This window comes from Paroedura picta, chromosome 13 (assembly GCF_049243985.1).
Source record: "Paroedura picta isolate Pp20150507F chromosome 13, Ppicta_v3.0, whole genome shotgun sequence".
Taxonomy (NCBI): domain Eukaryota; kingdom Metazoa; phylum Chordata; class Lepidosauria; order Squamata; family Gekkonidae; genus Paroedura; species Paroedura picta.
The window spans coordinates 37,069,985-37,087,504 of record NC_135381.1 but is presented as its reverse complement, the minus strand read 5'-3'; the positions used below and the strand labels follow the sequence as shown (position 1 = coordinate 37,087,504).

General features: G+C 44.6%; 2 protein-coding genes across 5 annotated transcripts in view; both read left to right on the top strand.

Moving 5' to 3' along the window:
• APOOL (apolipoprotein O like) overlaps nt 1-17,520 on the top strand; it is a 400,760-nt gene that overhangs the window by 342,975 nt on the left and 40,265 nt on the right. The window lies entirely within an intron of this gene.
• Nucleotides 1-17,520, top strand: part of LOC143822809 (connector enhancer of kinase suppressor of ras 2-like) — a 415,535-nt gene that overhangs the window by 393,952 nt on the left and 4,063 nt on the right. For 3 of the 4 annotated variants that reach the window (XM_077308411.1, XM_077308413.1, XM_077308414.1), the window contains exons 20-23: nt 9,128-9,198; nt 10,623-10,726; nt 13,124-13,631; nt 16,932-17,131. In XM_077308411.1, the coding sequence (XP_077164526.1) occupies nt 9,128-9,198; nt 10,623-10,726; nt 13,124-13,631; nt 16,932-17,131 (883 nt within the window). The remainder of the gene's footprint in view (nt 1-9,127; nt 9,199-10,622; nt 10,727-13,123; nt 13,632-16,931; nt 17,132-17,520) is intronic. The other variant, XM_077308412.1, reaches the window with a different exon arrangement.

Genomic DNA, 17,520 nt, shown 5'->3' with positions numbered 1-17,520 from the left:
GCAGCTTCTGAATGGGGATGTGTCGTTCATCCATAGCACTGAAATCGGGGCTGATTTGACTTCGGTGCTGAGTAGGCCACAATTAAGGTCTCAGCCAAACTCTACAAGTATGATTATTTAGGAGATTCTGTGTATACATTCCTGCTTTCTCATTTTGCATACACATATGAATATTTAACATCTATACCTGGGTATTTGTTAATTACAGTTGTATTAGTTGGTTATAGTTGCACGTATTCAAGAAACCCAGTGGTAGAAATTAATTTCTTATCTATGTATTGGCTGGCCTTGTTTAGCTTTGGAAATACAGTCTCAATCAAGTGCTTCTAAATTCTGCTTCTAAGAACCAAACTAGACTAGACCCTGGAATTCTGGGATGAGGGTCTCATGTAACTTTGTGTGGGAGATTTGGAATGAGACTGTAGTGTGGGGAGAAGGAAGGTCACTTTGGTCATTTAGCCACCCATGCCGAAACAGCTACTCGCCTGAGAATATAGTTGAACAATGTGCTGTTGTCCCACTATTGTCCATGAGAAATTACTAATACATTGTGTAAGAAGATCAAAGAAAAACAGATGGAAAGCAAGGAATAGGGATGGACACAAGCCACAAAAATGTGGTTTAGTTCATGATTCATGTGTGAACCATGACCTGAACTACAAACCCAGTTGGCTCACATATGAACCAAACCAGGACTGTGAAGTTCCTGCGTGAAACAGCTGAGGCGTAGGGGCAGCTTGCTCCTGTGGCTCAGCTGTTTAAAGGGGCTTTCTCAAACAGTTAGTCCCAGGGTCCTGCATAGTACAGGGGCTTGGACTAGATGAACCATGAAGTCCCTTCCAACTCTATTATTCTATGATTCTAGGGTCTGGCTGCCCAATAAAGCTTCTTTAAGCAGTTGGATCACATGGAGCAGTTTTCTACCCTGGCCCAGCGATATAAAAGGGGCTTTTTTTGGAGCTAGCCTTTGGGCTTGGTGCCCAAGAAAGCCTCTTTAAGCAGCTGAGCCACAGGAACAGACTACCCCACAGCTCAGTTGTTTCTCTTCTAAACAGCTGAGCCAGGGGAGTGACCTGCACAGTGCCACTTAGCTGTTTAAAGGGGTTTTCTAGGGCCACCAATGCTGCCCAAGAAAGTTCTTTTAAACAGTTGCACTGTGCAGAGCAATCTGTTCACTTGGCTCAGCTGTTTAAAGGGTTTTTTTGGGGGGGGGAAGCCAGCCTCAGGCTTGGAGCCATTTAAACCCCTGCTTTCTGCTCAATAAGCAGTCTCACTGTTGAAGAAAAATCTCTTTATTGAAGAAAGTAGCTAACAGAGTGCATGGTGCTTCCTTTCTAGAGCTAAAGGGCAAGCTTGCAAGCATGACTTTTTGGTTTTTTCTTGAGATCCTGCCCCGCAATTTGAAAACAAGCATGACAAACAAAATACCAGGCACAAAAGTTTCCCAGGCAAAGTTTCCCATGCAAGGTAAAGGTAAAGGTATCCCCTGTGCAAGCACCAGGTCATGTCTGACCCTTGGGGTGACGCCCTCCAGCGTTTTCATGGCAGACTCAATACGGGGTGGCCTTGCCAGTGCCTTCCCCAGTCATTACCGTTTACCCCCCAGCAAGCTGGGTACTCATTTTACTGACCTCGGAAGGATGGAAGGCTGAGTCAACCTTGAGCCGGCGGCTGGGATCGAACTCCCAGCCTCATGGGCAGAGCTTCAGACTGCATGTCTGCTGCCTTACCACTCTGTGCCACAAGAGGATTTCCCATGCAAAGTGTGGGCTAAAACCTGGATACCACAAAGCATTCCTAACCTAGACACCACAAAGCAAAGCAAAGCAAAAATACTGATAATTAAATCATACTAACATGTCAAGGTATGGAGGGAACCATGGGAACAGGTAAACAGGTAACATGAACAGGGTCTTGACAAGAGGGAAATGAGGAAAGGGTATGCCTCTGTAGTGATGAAGGTCTTAATGTTCTTCCTCCAGTTGCTGTTATTTGGATATTATTTCCTTCCTAGCAAACTCAAATGCTTTTTCCTATTTCAGATAAAAGTGGTTATACTTATAACAATATAACCATTGTGGTTAATAATCGAAAGGCAATTGGCCCAGAAAATCCATATGGTATATTAGCAGAACTGCTTTTACTTATGTCTTAATATTTTTTTCCATGATGAAATAGTAGATTTTTAAAGAAAGAGGCTGCAGGCCAAATCCAAGCATTCCCAAGAGACATTTTATTTTCTATCTGTTCAGTATCCATTGTGGATTAAACAGCAGGTTTTAGATGGCGAGGGGCTGTAGCTTATTGTATGCTCAATCACCAGAATCTCAAGTTAAAGTTGGTGGTGGGAACAACTCCACAGAGAATACTTGCCCCAGAGGGATAGACTAGAACGAATGGGATGATATTAATGAAAAAGAAATTCCATCTAAAAATCCGGAAGAAGTTCCTGATAGAGCGGTTTCTCAGTGGAACAGGCTTCCTCGGGAGGTGGTGGGTTCTCCATCTTTGGAAATTCTTAAACAGAGGCTGGAGAGCCATCTGACGGAGAGGCTGATTCTGTGAAGGCTCAAGGGGGTGGCAGGTGACAGTGGATGAGCGAGAGGGTGTGAGTGTCCTGCATAGTGCAAGGGGTTGGACTAGATGGCCCAAGAGGTCCCTTCCAACTCTCTTATTCTGTGATTCTACTAAGACTGATAGACCAGTGATCTGACCTGATGCAAGGCAGCTTTGTACATTTAACTCTTTGGGTAGATAGGTGAGTCTTTCCTGCTTTTCTTCTTGCTATGCTATCTCAGTGCAATTATTCCTTCCATACTGGAGGGCTTTGATGTACCAAAAGAACTTTGGAATACTCTACCAGTCACCTGATTGGATGAAACAATGACATAGATGAAACAAACTAGATGAATGACGTGTGGGGTAAGGGATTCCTCAGTTGCTACAAACCAGAAATCCAAACCCAGTTTTAGTCATGGCTTGTAGGCAAGAGAGGAAAAAACTACAGTTTATTTGTTCCCATTTATCTGGGATGAGACACTAAGTCTTCATTTCCTGAGTTGCATGTGAAGGGAAGGGGGAGTATCAGGTCCAAGGACTTTCAGTAAATTGTTGCCAACCTCCTCCAAGATTAGAAGTGGACAAACAGACATCAGTTCCATGGGGGAAATGGCAGCTTTAGAGGATGGATTCTATAAAGTCTGTGGGTTCAGTGATCACAGATTCCAAGTCTTCAGAACAGTTCTTTTTATTTAGCAACTCCAGCAACATACTTCACATACTGAACAGAGAAAAACAGGCAAACTCACGCACTTTTAGACCTTTCAGGCAGCCCGCTGCTACCTCCGATTGGCCCTGAAGAAAGCGATCTGATTGGCCCTAAGCAGAGCAATCATGTTCCTTTGATTGGTCAGTTCCTTGGCTGGCAGAAGCCCTTATTTGCATCAGTGTCCAAATGCTCACAGACATGACAGACTCCATAGCTCTCCTTGGTCCCCAAACTCCACCCTTTGCTCCCATTTTCCAGGAATTTCCCCATTTAGAAGTTGGCAACTGTAGCTGAATCCCATTCTCATAAAGACAGACCATGCTTTATCGCTCTATCAGAAAGCAGCCACAACTGTATACCACTGAGGCTGACTCCTCATTTGCAAACCACTGTTTGTCAGCATTAAGTTTACATTGGACCTAACCGTAATAATGAAACGTCAAATTCTAGGCTTGTCATTGGCTCACTTCTGCTGGGAAATGTCAAGGTGATTCTAGCCATTGCCCACCATTAGCCAAATGAGGGGAGGTGATCATTATCGCCATGCAGTGATGTAGCTACTGGAAGTTCCATCATTGTGCAGGGAGAATGATCTTCCCCAGTTAACTCTTCCATTTCCTACAGCCTGGCAGCCCATGGAAGGTGAGTCTCCCATGGCCCACAGGGTCCTTCCAGCGTGTTCTGCCTGCTATTTCACTTGTTGCTGCCTTGCAAGATTAATGGCCTCTTGCTGCTTTTTCAGGTCTGCACAAGCACACTTGCATTCTTGCATGGGTTAATAATGGAGTTAATAAATATGTGTCTAGCTTGGCTCAGTCAGTCCGTGCCTTGCAGAATAACACGGCTGTGCAGGGTCACACCTGCAGTGGGCAGCAAGATCTCATTCCTGGGAGGGTGATCTGTATGTGTTATTCAAGGAAACTGATAAGCAATAAGATATTTATACCCTGGTTCACCCATTGTATTTTTTAAGATCAAAACGGTATGGAGCTTGTAATAAAGTGCCATGGTTTTCATATCAGTTCCAATTAAGGAACAGCAGCAAGGTGTTAATATTTTAGATTACCTCCAACTGAGAATGTTTGCTAGGGACATCAAAGAAGACTTAGCTAAAACCACATTGCTTTAGCTCCCCTGTAAAGCAGATAAAAGCAGAAGCCAGGACCTGTAATTTGAAATCAATGCAAAGTGCTGAAAAGACTAGAAAGGAACAGTATTGATTTTAAATCCAGTACATGAAAATAGTCTGTACTGCAATCAATTGATTGAAAATGAGCTGATGGGCAGGAGAGAGAAGAAAGGAAGCAGTATTTCTACATGCAATAGATAATTCACTTAAGGAACTCACTGCGACAAGATGAAACATTCATGACAGACAGGTGTCAGGAACCAAGCGATTGGGACCCCACAGACTCACTCCACAGACATCATTCTCGGGCTTCAGGATGAAGCTTTAAGTAAAAGTCTTTATTGGAAGAATCCACTATTCCCACTAAGGACACTAAGACTGATTATGCACGGCAGCAGTTACAGTGGGCCGCTGCTGGTTCCTTCTTAAGCACACACAGGGGATGGAATCCCCCAGTGCATGCAGATAGCCCTGATGTTGTGTGTACACACGCACAGTGTTGGGGCTGGAAGAGCCCATCATTATTCACGGTGGCAGCAGGGGTCATGGGGGCCCCACCACACATTGGCAGGGGAGATAACCCACCATTGCAAGGGTGGAAGACCACCTCATTCAGCTTCATGGTACCCAAAGGCCCAACTCTTCCATTATACATGGTGCCAGGCCAGAAGGGCCATGGATGGTGATCGAGGCAACACAGGGAGCATGGAAGGGCCATTCGAGGCCCTAAGTTGGGCCAGGCAGCTGGGATGGCGGTGATGTCATGCCTAATCGGGGATTGGCCCCGCTGTTTCATTGCCGCCAGCCCAGACTTTCTGCCCCATGCATAATCGGTCCCAGAATGACACCCCTTTCTACCATGTGTGTGTGTGTGAGGGGGGGTTCCTCTGCACCCAGTCTGGCTGCTTATGCATCTTATACATTTAGGAAACGAAGAGGGAAAGGAGGATGTTTCCATTGGCTGCAGAGGAAAGGGCGTGCAGTAATGGGTTTAAACTACAAGTACAATGATATAGGCTAGATATCAGGAAAAGAATTTTCACAGTCAGAGTAATTCAGCAGTGGAATAGGCTGCCTAAGGAGGTGGTGAGCTCCCCCTCACTGGCAGTCTTCAAGCAAAGGTTGGATACACACTTTTCTTGGATGCTTTAGGATGCTTTGGGCTGATCCTGCTTTGAGCAGGGGGTTGGACTAGATGGCCTGTATGGCCCCTTCCAACTCTATGATTCTGTGATTCTGTGATGAGGGGAGCTTGGGGGTTTCATTTACAGTGAACACAGCTTGGGAGTTGGTTTGTATTGGCAAATATCTGAAATAAGCTTGGCAATATAATCTAGTTTCCCTTGGATTAATCCCAGTGCGGACTGGGGATGGGGAGAATCTACCCATCACTAGCTTCTGTCCATGCCTTTTTATAACACCATGTTAGCAGTATTTACAGGAAATCTTCCTACAAAATCCTAGGCCCTTTGAAACCTGTGCTGCTAGCGGGATATCCGCCATTCAGAATTCTCAGCCTCTTCCCTGCTGAGAAGCATAAAACGTTTTGCAGAATGTAAGGCTGTTAGGGAACTAGCATGTGAAATTATCTGCATTATATCCCAAGTAGTCTTTCCAAAATAAGAACACTGGACATCTGGATCACAGTTTGCTCTGGGATTCTTCCAGTTCTTCAGGAGCCGGCGTCATCATCTTGTTCTTTTGAAAAACTTATTTTTAAAAGCTTGACTTTGACACGTTAGCAGACAGAGTTATTACCTTACAGCCGTAAAAGCCTCCGTTCCAAAGCGCATCCAAAGGAATTGTGAGTGCCTCTTTCAGAAATGGTGTTTTTCAGGTGTGCGTCTGAAATGTGTAAGTGGGCACCTAAAGAAAAAAAGGATGAATGGTGCAGGAAAACTTGATGCCCACTGAGTTTTTTAAAAATTGAAACTACAAGGTGGGCACAAGGAGACTTACCCACGTGGGCACTCCAGACACCCAGCATTGCATTTATTGAAAGAACCCACACAATCGTCCTCATCCATCTGACTGAAATATTTATACACTAGAAATAGAGCCCGCTGTAACTAAGACAGCGGGCGCTAGCGGGGTCAGCGACGGGCTTCTTCTCGCGGTGCGGCAGACGTGGCAGCAGCGGGCACTCTGGAAGCCGTCGAGGGGGCCTCGGGGTGATGGGTGTGGACACTGGGTGGGCGGCCTGGCGAGGGCTGTTGGGTGGCGGGCAAAACAATGATGGTGGCGAGGCTGTGGCGAGCACAGCCGAGCACAACTCTATGATTCTGTGATTCTGTGAATATCTTAATGAAACATGTCCTTTTGTGTGCAAAAGCTATGCCTCCTGTCTGCATCTGTGTTGCAACAGTTAGGCCCCAGACATTAGCAAACATGTATTTACGTTGAAGCCATGCTGATTTTCCCTGGCAAGCCTTTTTGCATGACATTCATATGGCTCTAATTCCACCCATGAATACGAATGGAGTTTGCTTTTCCAAGCTTTGAAAGGCTTTAATGAATGTGGCTTGTTTTCTCAGAGGAACATGCAGGTAAATGACATTCATGCTGTGCTTGAACAACAAGATATTTAGGATTTAAGTAAACTTGAGCCCAGAGTGAATGCCTTCAGATCACAATATTTGGCATAATGATGACATTTACTTCTCCCCCCCCCCCACCCTACCCACACACACACACACACTTTGCACCAGTTCTTGTTCATAAATTATGTCAGAATTCAGAGCACAGAAATAGTTTGACCCATTCACTGACCATACAAGGAGTCCGATGCAGTGAAAAGCTCTATAAATCTGAATTATGAAAACTGAATATTAAATCCCACTGAGTCAAAGACTGGTAAGGTAAAGGTAAAGGTATCCCCTGTGCAAACACCGAGTCATGTCTGACCCTTGGGGTGACGCCCTCTAGTGTTTTCTTGGCAGACTCAATACGGGGTGGTTTGCCAGTGCCTTCCCCAGTCATGACCGTTTACCCCCCAGCAAGCTGGGTACTCATTATTCGGAAGGATGGAAGGCTGAGTCGACCTTGAGCCGGCTGTTGGGATTGAACTCCCAGCCTCATGGGCAAAAGCTTCAGACTACATGTCGGCTGCCTAACCACCCTGCACCACAAGAGGCTCATCAAACATTGGTATCAGTCCTCTAATCAGCTTAAGGAGTATACAGATGTATATAGTTTTCACAGCGAGTTGCCATGTGGTATTTTGGAAAACTCTTCTTGGGAGTATATGAGAAACTTGTTTTTGTGTGGTGAGCTGTTTATTGTTAAGCTGTTTCCAATGCTTATTTTTTTGGAGTTGGCATTTAAAAAATATTTTAATTGGGTATTTTGCGTCTATCATCAATTGAGAAAAGTCTTATTGACAGATGATTTGTTGTGAATATTGCAAGCAATAAATTGAAGGAAAAGGCTTTGAACAACAGCCCTTTTAGAAACTGCTTATCACACTAAGCCATTATTTGCACAGGCACTTAGTTTGGTGTTTGAATATCTAGCCCTCTTTTCTTATTGTCCGTAGCATTATACTCCACCGAGCTCCCTCCCCACCCCCGATCCCTTCCACTCCTGACTCCACCCCCCACAGTCTCCAGGTATTACCCAAAACTGGCAAACCTAGAGGTGAATCATATCTGCGAGGGTCCTCACTGGAACATCTTGGAGGGACCACATCCAGCCGGTGCTGAGGCAGCTGCACCGGTTCAAGGTTTTGGTTTTAACCTTCAAGGCCATACGCGAGTTGGGACCCACATACCTGAGGGACCGCCTACCACTCTATGCCCCCCGCAGGGCCTTACGCTCTGCGGGTGAGAACCTGTTGGTCGTCCCCGGCCCAAAGGAAGCGCGCCTAGCCTCAACCAGGGCCAGGGCTTTTTCAGTCCTGGCCCCTACCTGGTGGAATGAGCTCCCGGGTGATCTGCGGGCCCTGCACGATTTGTCAGCTTTCCGCAGGGCCTGTAAAACGGAGCACTTCCACCAGGTCTATGGTTGAGGCTGGGGTCAGCGAATCAGGGACATCGCTCCCCCCCTAGGAGTTGGAGTGTACGCTACTCCCCTATCCTTTCCTCTTCACCTCTTAATAATTGGGGGAGGGATGGGATTTTTAGCCGTCATGTTAGTAGACTGATGTTTTAATGGGAATTTTAATGGGGTTAGTTGTGACCTGCCTCGAGCCTGTTGGGAGAGGTGGGAAATAAATCTAATAATAATAATAATGATAATGATAATGATAATGATAATGATGATGATGATGATGATGATAATAATAATAATAATAATAATAATAATAATAATAATAATAATAATAATAATAATAATAATAATAATAATAATAATAATAATATTGGAACCATATGTAAGCTGCTGCAATATGGATACTATACATAAATAAAAGAAACAACATAAATGTTTCTTTCCTCTTTTATGTCCTCTCCATGTAGACTGTGAACACTCCAAAGCCAGGGCTAGTCTTTTTTTTACTTACATTATTCAATGTAAAAACATCTACACAGGTGGCACAATGAATTCACAACTACAGCAATTTATAAAGGAAAGAGTTGGTCAGAGTTTTTAATAACAGCATCCAGTGGTCCCGTCGCCTATTTCTCCCACTGCTGTCTTAAATGTTGCTTACTAGATGTAAAGAAAACAGAGATTGGTGCTTGAAACCAATGATAACTTCGGGCGGTGGGGCTGGCCTCTGTTTATTTCATCAGATGGATGAACCGTCTCGGTCTTGCAGCCATTGGTTATACACCTGATGACAAGGATATTCGGCCAGATGAAGGTAAGGCCATTATTCTTCTTTGACACTGATTCCAATGGAGAGATGCTTCTTCTAGAAAGGAAAGAGAAAGGAAATAAGCCTTGTGAATGCTTCGGGCGCCAGAAGATGTTTCTGACCATAGTGTGAGAGCTGGCCCAATTGCCATCAATAAGAATACTTCTCTTGTAGAAAACTCTTTATTGAGATTGCAACAGTGCTAATATCTCTACCTCCTTGCTAAAACTGATGGACTCCATCACCACCCTTATCTATCTTAGTCCCTGCAACTCCCTCTGGAGACCAGTTTGAGCACAAAATTCCAGGTGCCATCCTCCCTTCACCCAAACTGAAAGTCAGTCCATGCTGGTACTACAACTTCCCAAGGCCGAAGGAAAGATGACCTCTTCCCACACAGCAGAGGCTGGAGTGTCAAAACCTAAACTAGCTGTTTTCACAGCTACACAAATCAATTACACCAGATCAAAAGCCACTGGCAGGATGATACATTGAAAGTGGCAAACACAAGATCAAAGAATACTCTTAAAAATAGCAACAGGCTTTTGTGAAATAACATGGCAAAATCTGTGAGTTAATCAGGTTTTGACTACTAGTATAAGGAAATGCAGAGTTTTCATTAAGATGGCTGGTATCTAAATTGTTTAGAGGACCAAAAACCTCTAATGAGTTTTCTACCAATAAGTAGTAGCCATATTGCATTTTTACTAGGGCAGTCACAGGTAGAATTCAGAAGTCTGACAATTGTAATCAGGTATTTCCAGTTTTCTCAGACCCTCTTAGAGCCCCAGCCTACATCATAGAACTCTGTTGAAAGGAATACAGAAGTGAACGGATGTGAGTTAAAAAAAAAAAAACAGGATGCGGATTTAAGAGATACTTTAATTCAGTAAGAATTTAAATTAAACTGTGGACACAGAAAGCACCTAGATTTCCTGTATGGCCCCTTCCAACTCTGTGATTCTATGATTCTACCCACTTCCAACATTTTAACCACACGGTTTCTCTTTCTTGATCCCCCTGTCTCTCCTTTCTTCCCTATCTTTCTTCTTTTCTCTCCCCTATACTTACTCCCTTTTAAAGACAATCCAAAAGAAGAGAATGGTGATATTTCTGGTACTATAATGTTGGTTTGCAGTATCTTATTAACCTCTCACCCCATCACCCTAATACTAGGGAATATGCAAAAAGCAGTCTGTCCTTAAACTGGGGCTTTAGTAAAAGTGCTGATGAAACTGATATTGCACACTCAGAGGTACAGTTTATGAAAAACTGGAGGTGGTAAAGGAAGATCAGTAGGGTAAAGTAGGTGATGTATCGTACCTGGATGTACTGCCTAAAGAAAATAGGCAGCAGCAGAGACCTGCTTTGCCACAGTTGCCAGAAGGGAAAATCCATTTCATTGACAATACGAACCGCTTTTTGTTTAGCAGATTACTGGAGTGAAAGTGACCAAGAAGATATTGATGGCTCCTTAACGCTGAAACAAGATGGCCCCATAACACTTTGTGATACCTACCACCGAACACCCTCAGTAAGTTCTGCCAAGCTCATGCTAAACCACTCTGAATCATCACATTTTGTTTGAGGCCTTTTTCGGAAGCTTACCTCCCTAAGCCAAATGGAGCAAACATGGAGTGGTACTCCAGGTAGACCAAGAGGCATGGGTGAATTCTACAATACTGGGAAAAAAGAGTCTGCCAGGGTCTTTCTTGGTTTTCTTAACAGGGTTTGATGGCTCTGTAAGTGAGAAAAGGGACCTTGGGTCTGAAATGATGGATCTATCTTAATTTTTAAAAAGATAAGAAAGGTGACATGTGAGATCCTGACCTACTTGTAACCCTGCACCTGAGAAAGAGGATAGAGGATAGTAGGCACACTACGACCTCTCTCTCTCTCTCTCAGGTTCAGGATTACAAGGAGGTCACAATCTCACATTCACCACCCTTTTCGGGTTCTAGCAAGAAAGACTATGGTAGCCCTTTCCATAAAGTCAAACCTTGTATCACTACTTCCTCCCACTTTCTGGCCACTTGTGTATAGGATGAACAGTGCAAGGTACTGCACTAGAATCTTCCACAACTGGAACTACACCAAGTGGCTTGCATATCAGTGGATCCAACTCAATATGATTTGGGATTCTCTCCATTTCTTTTGTTTTAACCCTTAAATGCAAAGATTGCAATTCAGCCTGAAAAGAGTGTTACAGTCTCCCTCAATAAAAAATTCACATGCTCTATTTGCCTCCTTGCCAAAAGAAGTTCCTATAAAATTATGTTGCTTGTTCTCCAGTCATCCCCATTGCTTGCTGAAGCTAAGCCAAAATTCTCATAATGCAGATTATTTTCCTAGTTAATTCTACCTTCACCTCTCTTTGCATCTTTTTTTCTCCGTTACATTAAAATTGAGACTGCAAGCTCCTTGGGACAAAGCTCTCCTCATCTATACTCCCTAAAGTGCCAACCACAATAAATCACATTAATAATATGGGCTTGGAAACAATTTAGTACCGTGATTTGTCAAATGTGTTTTGAACTATTTTCATACTGTCGTTGGTAAACACACTGCTGGTATACAGAAAGTATACGAGCTGAATTTTTAATTTTTATTTATTTAATTTTTTTGGTGCTTAAAAAAAAATGACCTGTGTTTCTCCGTGCAGATAGGACTCTCTCTATTTTTCTTTCAGATTTTTCTCCAGCGTGAATGATGCGGTCCTCACACAGCCAGAACCAGAAAAAGCATGACTGAGGCAACAGCATCACATGGGTGAAGCTCAGACTGATTTTTCACCCATGTGATGCTGTTCCGCCAACGGGGATACAGGTTAAGCCTCTCCCTTTCTGTTTCTCCCCTCCCCTTTTTTTGCCTTTTTTCTCAATTTTTTAAAAGACAGTATTAAAATACTATTCCACCAGATTTGGATAAGTTTACCAATCCTCGTTCAATCTGTTTTCTTTTCTTTTTCCCCTCTCATGGATGCTTATATAGTACCTTCTGCCTCCCCTGCTCCATTTCTGATTGGAACGCTTGCTCCCTCAAAAGGAGCAGGAAATCCAGTTATGGCATTTTTGGGGGGGGACATCTGTATCTCTCCCACAGCTCATTTTGGGGTTGGGTATAATTTGAGGTCTTCTGAAAATCTGCACCAGCAATACCCCGGCTCCTTCTGGCAGGAATTGTTCTTCTGGCAAGAGTTGTTCTTGAGGTGTATTGAAACAAGGGGTTTTTCTGCATTCTTATTTTCCTCCCTTGTGTGTTCCTATTGCTTGAGGGGAGTCTATTCAGCTAGTGGTTGAATTGATATTGCATTTTTTATGAATGGCATTCAGACATAAAGCAATGTAATATTGAGTCGACCACTAGAGGGAGTAAAATACATGTAGCACTGGAGGGGGGGGGACAAAACAACAGAGACACACAAACAAGGAAAATTAGAATGCTGAAGAGACCAAGAATAGGAAATGTTCTTTAAGAATTCAATGCCTGCTTTGTGTAGTAGCCATCACTGCTTTACACCAAATCAGACTTGTTATTTAGCAAGACTATTAAACACCTAACCCTCCCCCTGAGACATTCTGTTACCAGCAAGGTGGATGTTGCTTCTATGTTTGCCATATAGCTAGCAGGAAAATGTCTAAAGATTTCTGTTCATGTGAAACTGTCAGGAGATGGCTGCAAGTCATACAGGTGACACAGCTCTGAGCAGTTGGGTGCTGCCCATATTGTTGCTAATGACATTGTTATAGTAACTCACATGGAGGAGAACTCTTTGGATGTCCTGTTATCAGCACTGAATCAGTTAGAGAAGCATTGAGCGCACAGGTATCCCAGCAGCTAAAGGAGGGGTCTTATACTACATTGCACATATTGCTTTTCCTGTCTGTTCCCATGACGATGTTGTATAATGGAACATTTTAATTATTTTCAGATGAATTCTTCAAGTCCATTCCCTGAGCCTAAACAGGGCCGGCACTTCTCCAGTGAATCCACCTACTCCCACTCTTCTGCAGAAGATTCCCGACAAGATCCAACAGGGAGTACGCACTCTTCGGGCTGTAGGCCTCCCTACAGAGAAAGACGCTCATGGCAGGACCTCATAGAGACCCCGTTGACTAGTTCTGGGCTTCATTTTCTCCAGACTGTTCCTCCTGACTCTGAGTATGTGAGCAGCCGGCTTGGAATGTCCCCTGAGAGGCGGAGACAAGCAACACTGCCAGTCCAAAGGCGACACAATCTTGAACAGGACGGTCCTTTCCCATTGGTGGAGTGCCACCGAGGTCAAAGCTCTCATACCCGGCCCCAAAAGCAACGGAGCCAAAGCCTTCCCCGAAACAGAGATGTCCGAGTCAAAACCTGTGTAAAGCCTGCTGGGATAACAGAAGAGAGATCTGATGAGCAAGTGCATATTAAAAAGCAAAGCACTTTGTGCGAAGAGGGTAAGAGGTTAAAGGAATATCAGCTTCTTCTTTAGGAGAGGGACTATAGCTCATTGGCTAAGCACCTGGTTTGCATGCAGAAGATCCCAGGTTCAGATCCTGGCATCTTCACTTAAGAGCTCTCTCAGCTGGAGATCTTGATGAGCCGCTATCAGTCAGAGTGGGCAGCGGTGATCTTAAAAGGATTAGTGATCTGTATTCATAAAACTTGAACGATCTTTCAAATTTAGGTCCACAGTGAAAAATAAGGTATATCAACAGAAGTATCTTGAGGACTGTATTCATAATTCCTTGGAAAGCACTGATGTGGTATAGACTTTATGCCGGGGACATTGGGGTAAATGTTATCCTTAAATAGAATTTAGCTGTTCATAAAGCCCCAGTTATGTACCTAATATACTTTAGTGTTACCCCCAAACTGGTCATAAAAATTGATGAAAGGTTTCAAATTGGCATAGTTTTGCCCTGGGCAGAACTATTGATGTGGAACACATCTACTAGTGCATTCTGTCAAATGGAAATGATAATGGACGTGACATCCATTGTCCCGCCTTCAGGTGCGCGCTAGTAGATGGCAGATGTCAGCAGACCTCTGATGCCCAAGGCAGGCCAGGGAAGCAGGGAGACTCCACTTCTTGGCCCAGCCCCACCCTCTGCAGAGTGGAGAGAGGCTGGGGAAGTGCTGAGACGTGCAGCCACCACCAGCAGTGTTCTGAGGCCCAGCCTAGGCCCAGCCAAGACCCAGCCTTGGGCCTCAGAGTTCTGACGTGCCATCGGAACTCCTGCAACAGATAAGGCAGAGGAAGGGGGAGAGGTTGGGAAGGAGGGGTGGGTGGTAGAGGCAAGGGGAGAATGGAGAAAGGTGTGTGGGGAGGAGGAAGGGATTGAGGGGGGAGGGACCAGGAAGGAGAGGTAAGTGCAAGAGGCAAGAGGGGAGGGGGGAAGGAGAGTGTGTGTGAGAGAGGGAGAGGGAAAGGGCCTGGACTATGTGTTTCTGATTCACTGTGACAATCAGACTCTCACTAACTTTTTAAAAAGTTTATAGGCATGACTTCCAAAACAAACACAGAATAATTGCTTTGGCGGGGGCAGGGGGAGCTTCTGTTTTTCCGTATGATGTAAAATTATGGAATAAATGATAACATTGGCACACTGCTACTCATCTCCCTCACCACCCTCCTGGAATTGCTGTCAAATGGAACCTCTATTCCCTCTTGCTCATTGTTAGTGACTCAGTAGTAGCCAGGGCAACAGCACTTCCGCTGTTGAAATCCCCCAGAGAAGAAGAGAATATCTTTGCAGGGTCACTTCATCATAGTAGGTCTTCTGACACACAGTCACTATCTATACATCCAGAGGGTACCATGTTCCATATATCAAGCATGACCAAATTAGGTAAAGTTCAGGCTATAAAATCTGGTTAAACTAGAGAGTTGTAGGAACTGCAGAAAGAACCTGAGATAGTCCTCAACTGAGAACTCCCTTCCAGGTTATTCCTGCTACTAAACTAAATACAAAGATGCAACATAGAAAGCGGCAGATGGACAGATAAACAGGAAACAGAGCATTATGGCTTTAATTGTGGTTTTATGATGTTACTAGAGGCAAAGCCCGTTGTATCCAAGAATACAACGGGCGCTAGAGCTTGGCAGTGGGAAGAGGAAGGGGAGGAGTTGTCCAGTCTGTAAGGGCATGGGGCTGAATGTGTGTGTTGTGTGGGAGGTTGTGGTGGGGTGGTGGCAAATGAGGGCGTGGGTGTCAAGAACCTGTGGTGTGGAATGTTCGTTGAGTGCAGGAGAGGACTGACCTTTGGGAATTGTGGCATCGTGGTTACAGATGAGCTTTCCAGAGGCATGTCCTCAGATATGTGAAGGGAAAATCAGACTGGAGACTCCTCTTAGGGGAAGATTACATGGCAACCAATTCCCCCCCAGTTCTGTGTCATTTCCCTTCTTGTGTGAATTAGGCCACAGACACCAAAATGCCCCTCTGCCCTAATACACATGGGGTAGTCACAGTACACAGGTGTCCACCCTTTTCACTGTTGATAAAATGCTAAGTGCCCACATGCTTCTTTCATGGTTGCTCCTTAGAAGAAGAATGGATTTTTGTACCCTATTGCTTACTACCCAAAGGAGTCTCAAAGTGGTTTACAAAAAACCTTTTCCGTTCGTCTCCCCACAATAGTCAACCTGTGAGTTATGTGGGGCTGTGAGAGGTCTGAGAGAACTGGGAATGGGCTTCAGTGACCCAGCAAGCCTCTGGTGTCTCAAAGCATTTTCCAATCGTCTTCCCTTCCTCTCCCCATAGCAGACTCCCGATGAGGGAGGTGGGGTAGAGAGCCTCACAGGGAAGCTGGCAACCCTAAGAGGAAGATTCTCTGTGCACAGCAGTCTTGACCTTAGTAAGTTTTTTTATACTGGTTTTTTATTTGCCAGGCCAAGGTTGGAAAAAGTCAAGTCAGTTCCCATGTGTTTCCAGCCATTTACTTGTTCACTATTTACAGTTTCAGGCTGTAAATATTTATTTAGATCTTACTGAATTTTCCAGATTCACAGGACTGATGCTGGTCTGCCTGTCTGCACCCCAGAATACAAACAGTTACTGGTAAGGGCTGGCCATAGCCCATAGACCAGGAGGGACACACCTGCACTACTCCCTCCCAACTGCAAACAAAAATGGCTCCTTTGAAGGCTGGACTCTGAGGCAATGTACGATTTTGATGTCCCACCTCCAAACCTCCAGAAATATTTTCAACCCAGGGGTAGCCAACCTCCAGGTGGGGCCTGGAGAGCTCCTGGAATTACAGCTCACCTGCCGAGTATAAAGATCAGCTTCCCAGGCAGAAAGGGCTACTTTGGACAGGGTTGTGGTAGAGAAGAAACATTTAAGGCCTCCTACACAGGTTATTGTTGAATTGAAAGACTTGAGGCCTACTGCACAGGGTTGTTGTGAAAATGAAACAGGAGACAAAGACAGCTTTATCAGTGCCATGGTGAGCCCAAGGTCACCCAGCTGGTTGCATGTGGGGGAGCGCAGAATTGAACCTGGCATGCCAGATTAGAAGTCCACACTCCTAACCACTACACCAAACTAGGCAACACAATATCTTGCATTTAGATTTAAAACTGCATTTTAGCAATGGTTGTGTGTTTTTTTAAATCGGAGCAATCGATAATGTGTTGTTTCTATTTATTCTAAGAAAAACAGACAAATAAGACTGCTTGTTTATTTTCCTTCACATATTCTCCATGGTAGATATATTTTTAAAAATGTAAAGAAAAGGGAACTGTCTTTCAGAAAACACTGAAGAAGTAAAAGGGAGTAAGGACGGTCTGCATGAGTTGTACAAGACGCTGGAGCAAGCCAGTTTGTCTGCCTTCGGAGAGCAGCGCCCCTCCACCAAGCAGGAATTCCGACGGTCCTTTGTCAAGAGATGCAACGACCCGGTGATCAATGAGAAGCTCCATCACATCCGAGCACTCAAGAGTACTTTAAAAGTAAGCATGCGATCTTCAATACTACTGGTTTGACATAAAAATACACATTTTACTTCTCCTTTGTGAAGGTCAAACTCATGAGGTTTGTTTTCATACCCGCTATCCTTTTTGCACCGAATATATCCCTTCATAAAGTGCATGCATTTCATAACTTTCTCAGTCCCTCTGTAAATCCATGTTATTACAAGAAATGTAGGTTATGTAGTAATGTGCATATAAATGCTGCACAACAGTGGTCCCCAACCCCTGGTCAGTGGCCCGGTGCCAGGCCGCGAGAGCTTTGACAGCGAGCTGCGGCTCCCTCTCTCCGCCCCCCCCCCACAGCGAGAAGCTCGCCAGGCTGCAAGCAAATCGGCCACTGAAGCAGCTGATTAGCTTGCGGCCCGGGA